Below are 13834 nucleotides of genomic sequence, written 5' to 3'. Positions count from 1 at the left end.
TGGACAGAAGGATCCCTCCTTTTTTGGAAGCATGAAATATCTTCCTGTTCCTCGTTACCCCAATAGAACGAAAACTACGGTCCACGGTTTCCTGAACCACCTTTCTCTTGCCGAACGGAGCACAAGGGGAAACCAAGTCCCACAGCGGATGAGAGAACTAACATGTAACCTTCTTTTATCATGCTGAGAACCCACTGGTCTGACATGATCTTGATAAACAGAGCCAGACGCCCTCCAATCAGAGGAAGATAGTAGAACGGACTCGCTTCATTGGGAGGACTTGGCTCCACCAGAGCCCTGACAGAGTCCATCTCTGCCTGATTTTTTGCAGCCTCGAAAGGACTGATTCCCGGCCTGGTGCCTTGCCTTGGAGTTCCCGTTGAAGGCCTACTCGGCTGCCCTGAAAAAGGAACTAGTTTCCTCTGGGCTTATTCTCTAGCAGCCTAGGCCCTTTAGCATCTCCAAGACATTTACAAGCTCCTCTAAGTCTTCCCCAAACAGAAGCTTCTCCTTAAAAAGTAATGCTCCCAAATATCCACTGGCCAGTTCCTCAACTAAAGGAGCCTCCTGGTCGATAACTCAGATGACATCCTAACGAGGTCATACAGAGCATCTGCCACATAAACTGCGGCTGTCTCCAAACAGTCCGCCTGTTTGGCCTCTGAGAGATATCGGACTCATAGCCTGTAATTGCTGAACCCAGTGCAAACTGGCCCTCTACATGAAGCTACTGCACACAGCAACCTGAATGCCAAGTGCCAACACCTCAAATATCTTCTTGAGATTAAACTCCAACTTTCTATCCTGCATCTCCTTCAGTGCTGCTGAGCCCGCCAAAGGAATAGTGGTCTTCTTAGTGACCACAGACATCAAAGCATCCACCTTAGGATTCGCCAACAACTTAAGTGTGTCCTCAGGCAATGGATACAACTTCACCATCTCCCGGCCTATCTTGAGGCCCATCTCAAGAGTGTCCCACTCCATGACCACAAGTTTCTTCAGACTTGTGAAAAGGGAAGGCTTTCGCTGGCCCTCTCAAGCCATTCATGACCAGATCCACACCCTCTTGATCATATTTCTCTTGAGGTACCTTGATCCCAAGTTCCTCCAGAACATGAGGATTTAAGGGCCACAGCTCTTCTTTCCAGAACAACCATACCACCACCTTAGGGTGGTCCCCTTCAGCCACCAGCACCTGATCCAACCCGCCATCCGGATCCAGAGCATCTCTGTTATTATTGGATACAGCCAGATCATTGCCAAGTCCCGGAAGGTCAGGAACCCATGGAGCTGATTCCAACTCATCGGACTCTATATCCGGACCGCCCATCACTGACCTCATCTTCGTGGAACCAGACCCCCAGAACCAGTAGGCCTCTTAGCTGGCCACGGAGCCCCCGGCTTCTGAACGTGGACTGCCTGGTTCCAGCCGCCTTACACACCAAATATGCCTCATCCATCAAGAGGACAACTGAGGAGAAAGGGGCTGGATCCTCAGAGCAGACTCTGGAGGGATCCCCCTCCCCATCAGAATCAGGGTCTCTACAGTTGGTAACACTCTGGTCCACCAGCAATAGCGGGGGTGGGGGGGATGATTGTCACACCCCCAAAATAGTCCCGACAAGCCTCCATTCCTGGACAACATGGCTGCTTTTCCCACGCCCGACAGGGGAGGGGGCGCCAACATGCCAGATGCTCCTGCACCTGATTTCGCTCTAGGATGCCGCTCCAATGCGACCTCTGGCAGTCCCAACCCACTCTTTCCTCCAGAGAGGCAGCGGGAGTACAGTCTGGCACGTGACAATCACACGTGCGCATCGCCGCATGAATGGCATGCACTGCTGCGCGCCATGCCGACCGCCACTAGACTCAACTGCGCGGCAAAAAACAGTACCACTACGCGGCTAAGGAACACCGCCGCACAGAAAAACCCCTGCACAGCCATGTCAAGGACCAGCACAGCCTTCCCAGCCACTAAAAAACCTTGCCGCTCCAAGCTTTTTATATTTTTTAAACTTTGCTGAGCCAGAAGAAAAAGGCAAAGAAATAAATATTTCCCTGATAGAAGAGCTACTGGGCTTCAATTTGTTCTCCTAGGAGGTGAGGGAACCGGACGCACCAGCTATAAACTCGCCTGGGCAGTGAAAGAACGAGCCAAACCAGGGTCCCCGACCCCCTGCTTGTACTCCTCACCAGGAGGGATAGCCCTAGCAGGGCCTAGCAACCTCTGGGGAGGAGAAATCCACGCACTTTAAAATCCTCTATTCCTTCCCCCTCCAGGGATTGCACCTCCACCATCTGCTGGAGACGGAGAAATACTGTGGGCTTGCAGGTGGCACTCTGGGTTATATGCCAGTGCAACTTTGTCTCCATCTGCTGGAAAAAAGGCATAAACCCAGGAGTCTGGACTGATCCAGGTATGAACAGTAATGCAATTTCTAATCCACATACTGGAAAACACATTACAACACGGAGTGGCTATAAATGTGTCGCTGGCTGGCGTATGCGTATCTGCAGACACTGGAATCCCAGCGTGACCCTACACATGCGTCTTGCTCCTGCCTCTCCACGCTTGCTTGTTGAAAAGGTTCTATTGCCCTTGGAGCTGTAACCAAGTTATCATCTTATGTTTTTACACTGCCTTCCTTGGACACTGTGATTCAGCATGCATTCCTCCTACCTCCCCCCACAGCATCATAACACTGAATGCATGTGAACAAATTCACTGCCCAAGCCTTATTCTCTCACAGGGATGGCTAGCAGTGTTCAGTCTGCTAGCTTTGGAGTAGAAATGTCAAAGGCACAAAAAAAAAAAAAAAAAAATCAAAGAAGAAACCCGAGTGATAATTGCTTATAGCCTGCAGGTACCGTACAAGAGCTGGATCAGAAAGTGCTCATTTGACATTTTCCTCATTTCTGGCACAGTGCCAAGTCTGCCATCTGGCCCTGGCAGGGCCTGCAAACTCTCAGAGGCTGCTGTGTGCTCTGTGTGTGGCAGGCTCAAGCTTAATTGCTAGTTGTCATGCAACTGATTAGCTCAGAGGGTACACAAGACTTGCAGCAGAGGTGGGGGGAGGGAAACCACCCAAACCAGAACCAGGGATTTAGAACACCGAGCGCCAATGAAAGGCAGAGCCATCAGCCTCTGCTGTTATATTTCTGTCTGCTGCGAGAGGGCTGGGATGAGACACGAGAAGGGGGTGAAAGGGAAGGCAGCCAAAGAAGTAACCGAAGGGGAGGTAGTGTCACCATCTGCGGTATCACATTCTGTCTGGAGTGAAAGAAGCAGGGCTCTACAATATTACATGAACATGGCAGCAGCAGATTGCACATCAAACTCCCTTTTCAGTTTTACGGGAAAAATACTATAAAACTGAAATTAAACCTACAAAAAAATACAAAGAAAGAAAATCTCTTGCTCCATAAGACAACGAAATAGAGCACCCAGAAACCGGGGCCAGCGGCCGACTCTGTGACAGTGCTCTCAATACCCTGACTAATCACGCCGTTTCAAAATAATCCCAGAGACAGTTAACGGGCGGTCATTTTTAACAAGCTTCAGAACATGAGCTGGACAACCACTGCAAAAAGAAACCGAAAAAAGGTCTAGAGCAACTCGGGTCCTTGAGTGCTGCAAGCCGGTCCTGTTTACAAGATATCTATACTAAATCTGCTTGAGATGTCTTTGCATACAGCGCTTCCAAAGCATGCCAATGCATCTCCTGCAGGTCTCTTGAAAACGTGACCAACTTGTGGCACCCGAGGACGAGATCAATGCTCGAGTATCTGATCCGCACAAGAAAGAAAACCATAGAAAGCTGTTCACGTTTATAGACCTATATGGAGGGATCTATCAGAGAAAGCACACCAGAAGGGATGAAAAACAAAAATGAACGGGGGCCTGAATAAACTGAAAGCACTGGTCAAGGGTTTGGAAAACGAGCTTCACAGCTAAAAAAAAAAAAGCATAAATTGTGAAGCTGGGCCACAAAAATCTGTTAGCTACATGACCAGTTTAAAGGACAAGATCTGAAAATTGTCAAATAACAAGGAGATGTAGGAGTAATCATCTCGGATGAGCTCAGGGCAGCCAGGCCGTGCGATAAAGCAACTGGGAAAGCTACAAGCCGAGGGCTCACCCGCAGGAAGAAAGAGGAGATGTTGCCACCATGAGTATCCGTGTTCGGTTCTGAAGGCCGCGCCTTTGTAAGGATTCCGAGAGGATGGAGGCAGTTCAGGAAAGAGCCACTATAAGCATACAAGGCCTGCAGCACAAACTCTACAAAGAGAGGCTTAAGACACTGAAAATGTACCTCCTGGAAGAAAGAAGGGATAGGATAGAAATGTCCCAACATTGGTCAGTATTCAATAAGGGGACATTTTTTTTCATAGAAAATGAATTTCAAGGTCAGAGTCATGGTGTGGAAGGAAAGGTTCGGAGAACAGCGTAAGGAAATTCTTCTATATTGAGAGGGTAGCAGAGGCCTGGAATAACCTACTAGCAGAGGTGGTGAAAACTAGCACTGTGATAGCATTCAAGCAACTTTGGGTCAGATATAGAGAGCAGTGGTAAGAGCAGAGGTGGGAGGTTGCAATATTACAATCACTGCGCCGAAAGTAGAGACAGGAGGAGAGGTGATGAGGAGAAAACAAAAGGTGGATAAAAGGAAGCATAACCTAGCAATTGCACGACCCATGGGGTAGCCAGGTTGGTACCTGCAGGCTATAAAGTCTCCAGAAGCCAATCGGGTTGGTGGCAGTCATCCGGCAAGGCCACAGAAACACAGAAGGCTGGATATTTGGCCTATAGCCTGGCTGGTTTTGGTAACTGTTGAGATTCCTATAAAGCTTGGTGGTAAAACATGATTTGGGGAGAGGATGCAGAGTGTTGGTTCAAGTATGGGGGTCTTGAATGCGCATCTACCCAGAACGGCAGAGAACCAATGATGAAGACAGCAAATAAAGATTTGGATACGGAGTGATACTCTACAAGAAGTCAAGCTTTTATGGCTGGCAGCTGGGATAGATCCTTGCAGTACAGACAGACTGGAAGGGACAATTGATCTTTTTATGCCATCATCTACAATGGGGGACAATATTCAGTAAGCCGGTGAGTGGACAAGTTATCTGGCTAAAGTTAGCTGGATAACTTGTCCCGTACATTCAGAAGGATAAAGGTCCCACTGAATATACTTGTAAGCTGTACAGTAACATAGTAATGACAGCAGATAAAGACCAAATGCTCCATCCAGTCTGCCCAGCAATTTGCTTATTGTAGTAACTGCCGCTCCGTGCAGGTTACCCCCCATGTTTCTGTTAAGGGTAGTAAATGCCGCGCCGTGCAGGTTACCCCCATGTTTCTGTTAAGGGTAGTAACTGCCGCTCCGTGCAGGTTACCCCCATGTTTCTGTTAAGGGTAGTAACTGCCGCTCCGTGCAGGTTACCCCCTTGTATCCGTTAAGGGCAGTAACCGCCGCTCCGTGTAGGTTACGCCCATGTGCTCTGTTGCCTAAAATTATCCAGCTATATGTAGCCAGATAATTAAAAAAACAAAAAAAAAACCCCAACCATGTTTGAATATAACCAGTTAGATGTTTTAATTATCCTTTGTGGTCGGATTTCCTCTCTACCCGCCCCCCCCCCCCCTTAATTTCATAGATGGCCTGTCCATTTGATATGTTTCTAAAATGGAAGAGACTTGCCACAGAGAACCAGTCTTGGTATTAAGCATTTAGACACAAAAGGCGGAAGGTTAAACTGTTTCACTCTTCATTCAGGCCACAATTCTGTGAAATTTCTGACAAAAGGCAGTAGCTGAATGTCTTCAGCCTGTGGCAGTTTTTTTTTGGGTTTTTTTTTTAACACTTGCTACATAAAGAGATATTCTTCTCTGGCCAGCAGAGATCTTGCTCCTGTGCACAACAAGGGCCTTCCTGCACATTATATGTTCTTTCAATGAAATCTGAAAAGCATTTTTGGTTTGTTTTTTTTTAATGTTCAGCCAAATTGTGCATGTGACAAGTTAAAGTAACAAGGAGAGGGATCTGAGCAATTTGGCTCAAGCAGACCAGGATCTCCTAAGTTATATACCCTGGACCCCCAATGCTAGACCACCTGTAAATTTGATCTCCACTGTAAGTTATTTTATTTGAATTGATTTATCTGCTGGAGGCCATTCTTGGTAAAAGGCGGAATATCAGGTCTATAAATAAATACTGCCTGAGCTAAGGAAGCTGCGCTTTTAGCTGAGTGGTAGATTCCCTAAGTTTGAAGCCTGAAGGCTGCAAGCTCAGATCCTGAGAGCCCCACTTGCCAAAAATCAGCTGTAGCACTGCCAAGTACTGAACCTTTCCAAGATCAGTTTAGACTCGGCTTCTCGGACCCCCATCGCTAGCAAAATGCAGATAAATAAACGGGCAGGAGATCGGCTCTAAAACGGACTCCTCCAAAGCACTGTTTATTTTATATATTTGGAAGCTTTTTTAATTTTTATATAACAACTATCTCTGTCACAAAACAGCAGGGACGGTCAAGGTGTGTTGAGTTATTCTTTTTTCCCCAACAGCAGCCCATCTGGCTGCCAGCATCTCCGCCCAGATGAGCGAGTGAAGCGACAAGCACATCCTGGGGCCAGCCAGGCTCGGGGATGCTATGGAGACACAGCACCTGCCGAGAGGAAGTCTCAGTCATCGGACAGCAGCAACAGCGAGAGACGGGCCTAGGGGGTCCCATGTGTGCAGGGCTCTGAAAGGTGCCCCGGTGTACGGCCCTCGGCTGAGGGCTTTCGCTGCAACGACTGGGCCGATTGAGTTGGGAGGGGATATAAACTGGCAGAAAGATCCCCCGGGCTAGTGGTGAATGAGGGCTTTTGGTTTTAATGGGAGCTACACTGCCCTTTTCCCCCTCTCTATCCGTTATATGTAAACCGATGTGATGTACAAACGAACTTGGGTATATAAAAGTATTAAATAAATAATTGTTTCTTAGTTTAAACTCTGTACTGTCTTCCATTGCCCAGGTTTTATGCTCCCTGTTTAATGTAACTTTACTTTCTACCTTGATGTTAATTGGTTTCCCCTCAGTTACATTGTAAACCGGTACGATAAGACCTAGTCTTGAGCATCGGTATAGGAAAAGAAATTAAATAAATAAATAAATAAAGAGAAGGAAATGACTATATGCAAAAAAAATAAAGTACATACCTGCACTCATTGCAATGCCTGTTCCCCGATGGGTGATGGACATCATCATGGGCAGAGACCACCTGCGAATGAGAAGACATCCTTAAACCAGGTCCCCTCTGAGGACATCATGGAAGGAAGGCGCGCAGAGCAGCTGGGTCTAAGAAAGGAAAGTTGGTCCTCACCTGCTAATTTTCGTTCCTGTAGCACCACAGATCAGTCCAGACTCCTGGGTTTTGCCTCCCTGCCAGCAAATGGAGACAGAGAAAGTTTCTCCGACACTGGCATCTAACTTGGTGTGCCACTTGCAGTCCCTCAATATTGACCTGTACCCAAGCCAAGATATTTCTGAACATAAACAAACACATCCCTGTGAACAAGGCTTAGGATGTGGAACCCCCTAATGGGAACGATCCTTTCTAACCTTAACAGAAGAAACCAAACAAAACCTGTGCCATTCTTCTGTCTATTTACAATAACAGATCGAGCGGACTCTCTAATCCTCACCACATCAACTGGGCAGGACTCTGGACTGATCTGTGGTACTACAGGAACAAGAATTAAGAGGTGAAAACCAAATTTTCCTTTCCCTGTACGTACCCAGATCAGTCCAGACTCCTGGGATGTACCCAAGCTCCCCTAAACAGGGTGGGACTGCGAGAGTCCCGCTCGAGCACTTTCAAAGCCCATGGCATCTGGAGCCTGCACATCCAAACAATGTCTGGCAAAAAAGTGTGCAATGACTTCCAAGCAGCTCCCTACAAATCTCATGTGACGATACTTGTTGTCATTTGGCCCAGGATGCCACTTGCAATCGAGTAGAGTGAGCTCTTAACCACTCGGGAATAGGGCCGACCCTGACAGATGTACACCGAGCCTATCGCTTCATTCAACCACCGCGCTATGGTGGACTTCGAAGCCTTATGTCCCTTTTTTGCGCCACTCCAAAGCACAAAGAGATGATCCAATAGTCTAAAGCTATTAGTGACTTTGAGATACCGTAACAAGGCTCGTTTCACATCCAAGGGTCATAACTCTCTCCCGTGAGCCTCCGTCGCGTCCAGATTTGGGGAAGGCTGGAAGCTCTACCCATTGATTCAAATGAAAAGATACCACCTTCGGAAGAAAGGAAGGAACCGTACGCAAAAGAGACTCCAGAATCCATAATCCTCAGAAAAGGATCCCTACATGAGAGAGCCTGTAGTTCCAAAATTTTCCTAGCAGAACAAATTGCCACCAAAAAACCCAAAAAAACCCACCTTTAAGGTAAGATCCTTCATAGTTGCCCTTCTAAGTGGCTCAAACGGAGCCATATGAATCCTCTGGAGGACCATGTTAAGGCTCCAGTGGGGGACACAACTTCCTCATCGGAGGCCACAAATGCTTCACCCCACAGAGAAAACACACCACATCTGGATGAGCAGCTAGGACGGCTCCCTGCACCTTTCCTCTAAGACAGCACAATGCCACCACCTGGACTCTGAGGACGTTAAAGGCCAAACCCTTCACCAACCCCCGTTGTAAGAAGGTCAAAATGTGTGCCACAGATGCTCGAGTAGGTTCAATCCCCTGCTCTGTGCATCAAGTCTCAAAAACCCTCCACACCCTCAGAGGCTAAAGATGTTGAGGTCTTCCTAGCTTGCAGCAGAGTAGAAATGACATCCAAAAGCCAAGCCACGAGATAGAAGCAAGACGCCTGATCTGAAAATATGGGACCTTGGTGCAGCAAGTTGGGAAGATGAGCAAGGTGCAGCGGCTCGTCCACCACTAGATTGATCAAATCCGCAAACCATGGCCGCCAAGGCCACTCCGGTGCCACTAGAATTACCTAGATCTCTTTCTTGGGTAGTAGCTCCTAATATGGAATTTAACATTGTGTAACTATAGCATGGTTCCATATTAGGAGCTACCACCCAGGAAAGAGATCTAGGCGTCATAGTGGATAATACTTTGAAATCATCGCCTCAGTGTGCTGCAACGGTCAAAAAAGCAAACAGAATATTAGGAATTATTAGGATGGGAATGGTGAATAAAACGGAAAATGTCATAATGCCTCTGTGTACAATTCTGGTCGCCACATCTCAGAAAAGATATAGTTGCGATGGAGAAGGTACAGAGAAGGGCGGCCAAAATGATAAAGGGGATGGAGCAGCTCCCCTATGAGGAAAGGGGCTAGGGCTTTTCCAACGTGGAAGCCATGGAGCCATGAACCTGCAGGTAATCCCACACCTTGGGAACCGCACTCTCCAAACTGCAAACAGGCCTCTGCAGTCTGCAGATGCGTTCCCTGGTGAGAAACACTTTTCCAATCCTGGTGTCTAATCACACCCCCAGGAACTCCAACATCTGATAAGGAGTTAGCTGATTTTGACAGATTCACGACCCAACAGTACCATTGCCACAGCTTGCCTGCAAAGATTCTCTGACTTTGCTCGAATAAGCCACTCGTCCAGATACGGGTGAACTAGAATGCCCTCCTTCCTGAGAGCTGCTGCCACCACCATCACCTTGGTGAAGGTCCTTGGAGCTGTCGCCAACCCAAAGGGAAGGGCGCAAAATTGAAAATGTGTCCCGAGAATCATGAACCTCAGGAATATCTGATGATACGGCCGGATCACTGTATGTAAGTATGCTTCAGTCAAATCTAGAGAGGCCAAAAGTCTCCTTTGCACACCGCTGCAATCACTTAACACAGGGTCTCCATCCAAAAACGAGGAACTCCGAGAGCCACATTCACCGTTTTTAGATCCAAGATCGAACAGAAGGTCCCCTCCTTCTTTGGGACCACAAAATATATGGAATACCTTCCCGTTCCCCTTTTCTCCACAGGTACAGGGTTGATGGTTTCCTGAACTACCCACCTTTTGTTTGCGGAGGTGCAAGGAGACACCATGAACAAGTCCTTTAATGGGCAAGCAAATTGTAAAGTGTAACCTTGTCTTATCACACTTAGGACCCATTGGTCAGACGTGATCTTGGTCCACTCCTTGAAGAAAACAGTCTACCAACCCCCCCCCCCATGGCCGGCACCAAGGAGTGGACCGGCCTTGATTCATTGGGCAGACTTAGACCCAGACGCCCCCTGGCCAGAACCATCTCTGTTCGGCTTTCAGCCAAGAAAGAACTGGTTCCAGAACTGCTGCCTCCCAGTGCCTTGTCTCTGGGCTACCTCCCGAAGCCCGATTCTGCCAAAACCGCAGTCATCTGAAAATGAGGCCATGTAGAGAAGGATCCTTTGCCACCCTTTGGCTTATCTCTAGCAACTTATGCCTTTTATTCTCGCCCAGATGCTTCACGAGCTCCCCTAAGTCCTCGCCAAAAAGCAGTTTCTCCTTAAAGGGTAACACCCCTGAGATTTAGAACAAACGTTCGGCGACCAGTTCTGCAACCAAAGAAGCCGCCTGGCCGAGACCGCTGACATCACAGTCCTGGAGAACGTTCGGATGAGGTCATATATATAACCGAAACTCTAGCAGACTTACATTGGTTACCCATCGAATACAGGATAAAATTCAAAGCCTTATGCACCATACACAAACTAATATATGATAAAGAAGCAGACTGGCTAAACACAGCCTTACGAGTACACGTTCCACAAAGAAACCTCCGCTCAGCAAACAAAGCACTACTAACAATCCCTTCAGTAAAGTCAGCAAAATTAACCCAAGTGAGAGAAAGGGCTTTATCATTGGCTGGGCCCATACTATGGAACACGATGCCCCCCGAACTCAGATTACAGAATAATCTCAAAACTTTTAAGAAAAATCTAAAAACAGGCTCTTTAAAAAAGCCTTCACTAAAGAGTGTGGAGGGTAGAGAATGAAAGTACAAGGTAATGCAGATGAGAATGAATTTAATCAATCCTACTTTTAAGAAGTAATCTCTCAAAGAGATAGTAACTCAATAATATACCGGACTTGACCAACATTACTCAAATAATGATTTTATTTATGAAATTGTAACCGAACTTTATTGGCACCAGTTAGAATGTAAGATATCCTACATTTACTTACCTTACTCTATGTGCCTATTTGTAAACCGTTGCGATGGTATATAACTTAGCGATGGTATAGAAAAGTTTTAATAAATAAATAAATAAATAAAAACGCATCTGCTCCATAGGCCAGCACAGCTTCCAGCCGCTCGGCCTCTGACACGGACATCGCCTTGTCAGTCTGCAGCTGCTGATCCCAGCGCAAACTAGCACAAAGCATAAAACTGCTGCAAACCACAGCACAAATGCCCAGAGCAGATAACTCAAAGATCTTCTAACTTCCTGTCCTGCATATCTTTAGGCGCCGCAGAACCGGCCTCGGTAATGGTTGTTTTCTTCGTAACAGCAGTCACAGAGGCATCCACCTTTGGCAGCATCAATTCCAACATGTCCTCCGGTAACGGATATAATTTGTCCATTGCCCCACCAACCTTTAAACAGGTCTCTGGAGTCTCCCACTCCCGAACCACTAGCTTCTTTACTGATTTATGGAAGGGGAAGGCCATCGCCAGACCTCTTAATCCATCCATGACTGGGTCCACCTCTTCCTGATCAAATTCCTCCCGCGGTTCCTGAATTCCCAGTTCCTTAAGGACACAGGAATTGTCCCCTTCCACAGTTGGAGCTTGACCCCCCCACCACTCATCCCGATCCTGTCTCTCCAGAGAAGGCTCCCCTTCATGACTCTCCCAAAGCCTTGTCCGCAGCATCCGAATGCGCAGCCTGACCCGGGGGTTGCCGAATCTTGATAGCCACACTGGCACGCGCAACTTTGGGCCTCTTGCTAGGCCGTGGACCCTGTGGGCCCTCCTGGCGAGTTACACCTTATGAAGCAGCAGAACAAAGTCAGGAGATAAACCTGTCGGATCCAGACAGAGGTTGCCGGGACTCCAATCGACCAGGAATAGCAGTGGAGGGAGATCCACCTCTCCCTCCCACAGTCTCCGATGCAGCTGCAAAAGATGCCAAAATGGCCGCCATTCCCTGCATGAACTGGGAAGGAGCTCGCAGCCGCGCCGGCATCACCTGCAAGCCCCGCAGCAACACAATGCCTCCCTGATGCCTTCATAAGTGTTGCGAGGTTGCCCTCTCCCTCCAGAGAAGCAGCGGGAACGCAGGCTGGTTTAGGACAGGCGTGTGCGCATCACCGCCCGCCGCGCACCGGCTGCCATTCAGCATAGTTCCCACCAGCTCGACTGCGCACGACCCGACCGCCGCTCCAAGGACGCCGAAGGCCATAGTCCTGCACCCACTGGGTCACCTGCAATCTGCCCCGCATGGACAACATGCCAAAAAGAAAAAAAAAAACACACTTTTTTTTTTAAACTTTAAAACTATGAACGCTTCCCTGCAGCTGGGTAGCAAGCTCAGGACGTCCTCCTGGGGGTGAGGGAGCAGGCACCACCGGTTATCCACCCCCAGCCGTGAAAAAGACTGAGCCACAAAAGGCCTCCAACCCCCTGCTCGTCCATCTCAAGACCGTCAGGGATGGCCCCACCAGGACCTGCCGACCTTCTGGGAGGAACTCCTCTTTCCTAATCCCTCAATAACTTTATTTATTTTATTTTATTTTTTAATAGACTGCAGGTTTTGCACCACCACCATCTGCTGGAGACAGAGAAATACTGAGGGACTGCAGGTGGCACCTCGGATTAGATGCCAGTGCAAGTTTCTCGGTCTCCATCTGCTGGAGGGGAGATGAAACCCAGGAGTCTGGACCGATCTGGGTACGTGCAGGGAAACAGGGTCATCTGCACGAGTCTGGGGATGCAGAAAAAAATCGCTTTGATTTCTTTGTAAGAAATGCGATAAATCGACTGGAATAAAACGAAAGTGGTTTGCAGGCCTCAAGATCAGACTTGCCTGGCCCTGTTTTAAAAGGGGTGCAACTTGATTCACAATGAAAGTCTGGAAATCTTTCCTGTTTTAAGGAACAGAAGAAGCTGGGACTCCAAACAGAGAGAATGAGATTAGATGCATTAAGCAGCAGAGATTTGGGGGGGGGGATTTCCACCTCAAGACACTTTGTCCCTAAGGGTCAGATGAAAAGACAAACCCGAAACAAATTTCAAACAAGCAGAACGTGCAACATTCTTAAAAAAAAAAAATTTAAAAAAAAGGCTCATTTCAAATTCCCCCCCCCCCCCATCCATTTCCTCAGAAAAGTGGCCCTTCCTGTTCCCCCCGCCAACCACTCACCAACTCTGAAAAGTGGAAAAGTCCGATGTCCCCCGAGTTCTTAGCTCCACACAAAGTTCAGTACAGCTGGGTCCACGAGTGAGGCAAGAGATCCCGCCCCAAACCGCATGCATTTCTTATGGGGGGAAACTGCCAACTTTGCCCCCCTTACCACGTCCTCAGTTTGTAAAAGTGGGACAGTCAGGTGCCCCACCCCCAAGCTCTCCAGGACCCAACCTTCACATAAAGTCTGGTGGAGCTCGTTCCAAAGTTATAAAAAAAAAAAAGCACCACATGCACAGCCATTTTACCATCTAATCCGGAAACCTCTCCGTCCTACTGAACCAAGGCTAACAATGACCGCACCCCACCTTCTTACTTTTTTCATGAGAGCTCCGAGTCCCTGATAGAAGGATTTTTTTTAGTATACAAGGTTCTCTTAGACAAGTGCCTAATGCTTACAAAAGGATTAATATATCTG

General features: G+C 47.9%; 1 protein-coding gene across 1 annotated transcript in view; it reads right to left on the bottom strand.

Moving 5' to 3' along the window:
• Positions 1 to 13834, bottom strand: part of SDHC (succinate dehydrogenase complex subunit C) — a 44372-nt gene that overhangs the window by 14694 nt on the left and 15844 nt on the right. The window contains exon 4 of the mRNA XM_029579491.1: positions 7203 to 7264. Coding sequence (XP_029435351.1) covers positions 7203 to 7264 — 62 coding nt within the window. The remainder of the gene's footprint in view (positions 1 to 7202; positions 7265 to 13834) is intronic.

The sequence above is a fragment of the Rhinatrema bivittatum genome, chromosome 16 (genome assembly GCF_901001135.1).
Source record: "Rhinatrema bivittatum chromosome 16, aRhiBiv1.1, whole genome shotgun sequence".
Classification (NCBI taxonomy): Eukaryota; Metazoa; Chordata; class Amphibia; order Gymnophiona; family Rhinatrematidae; genus Rhinatrema; species Rhinatrema bivittatum.
The sequence above is the reverse complement of the archived record's forward strand: the minus strand, read 5'-3'. Positions and strand labels throughout refer to the sequence as shown.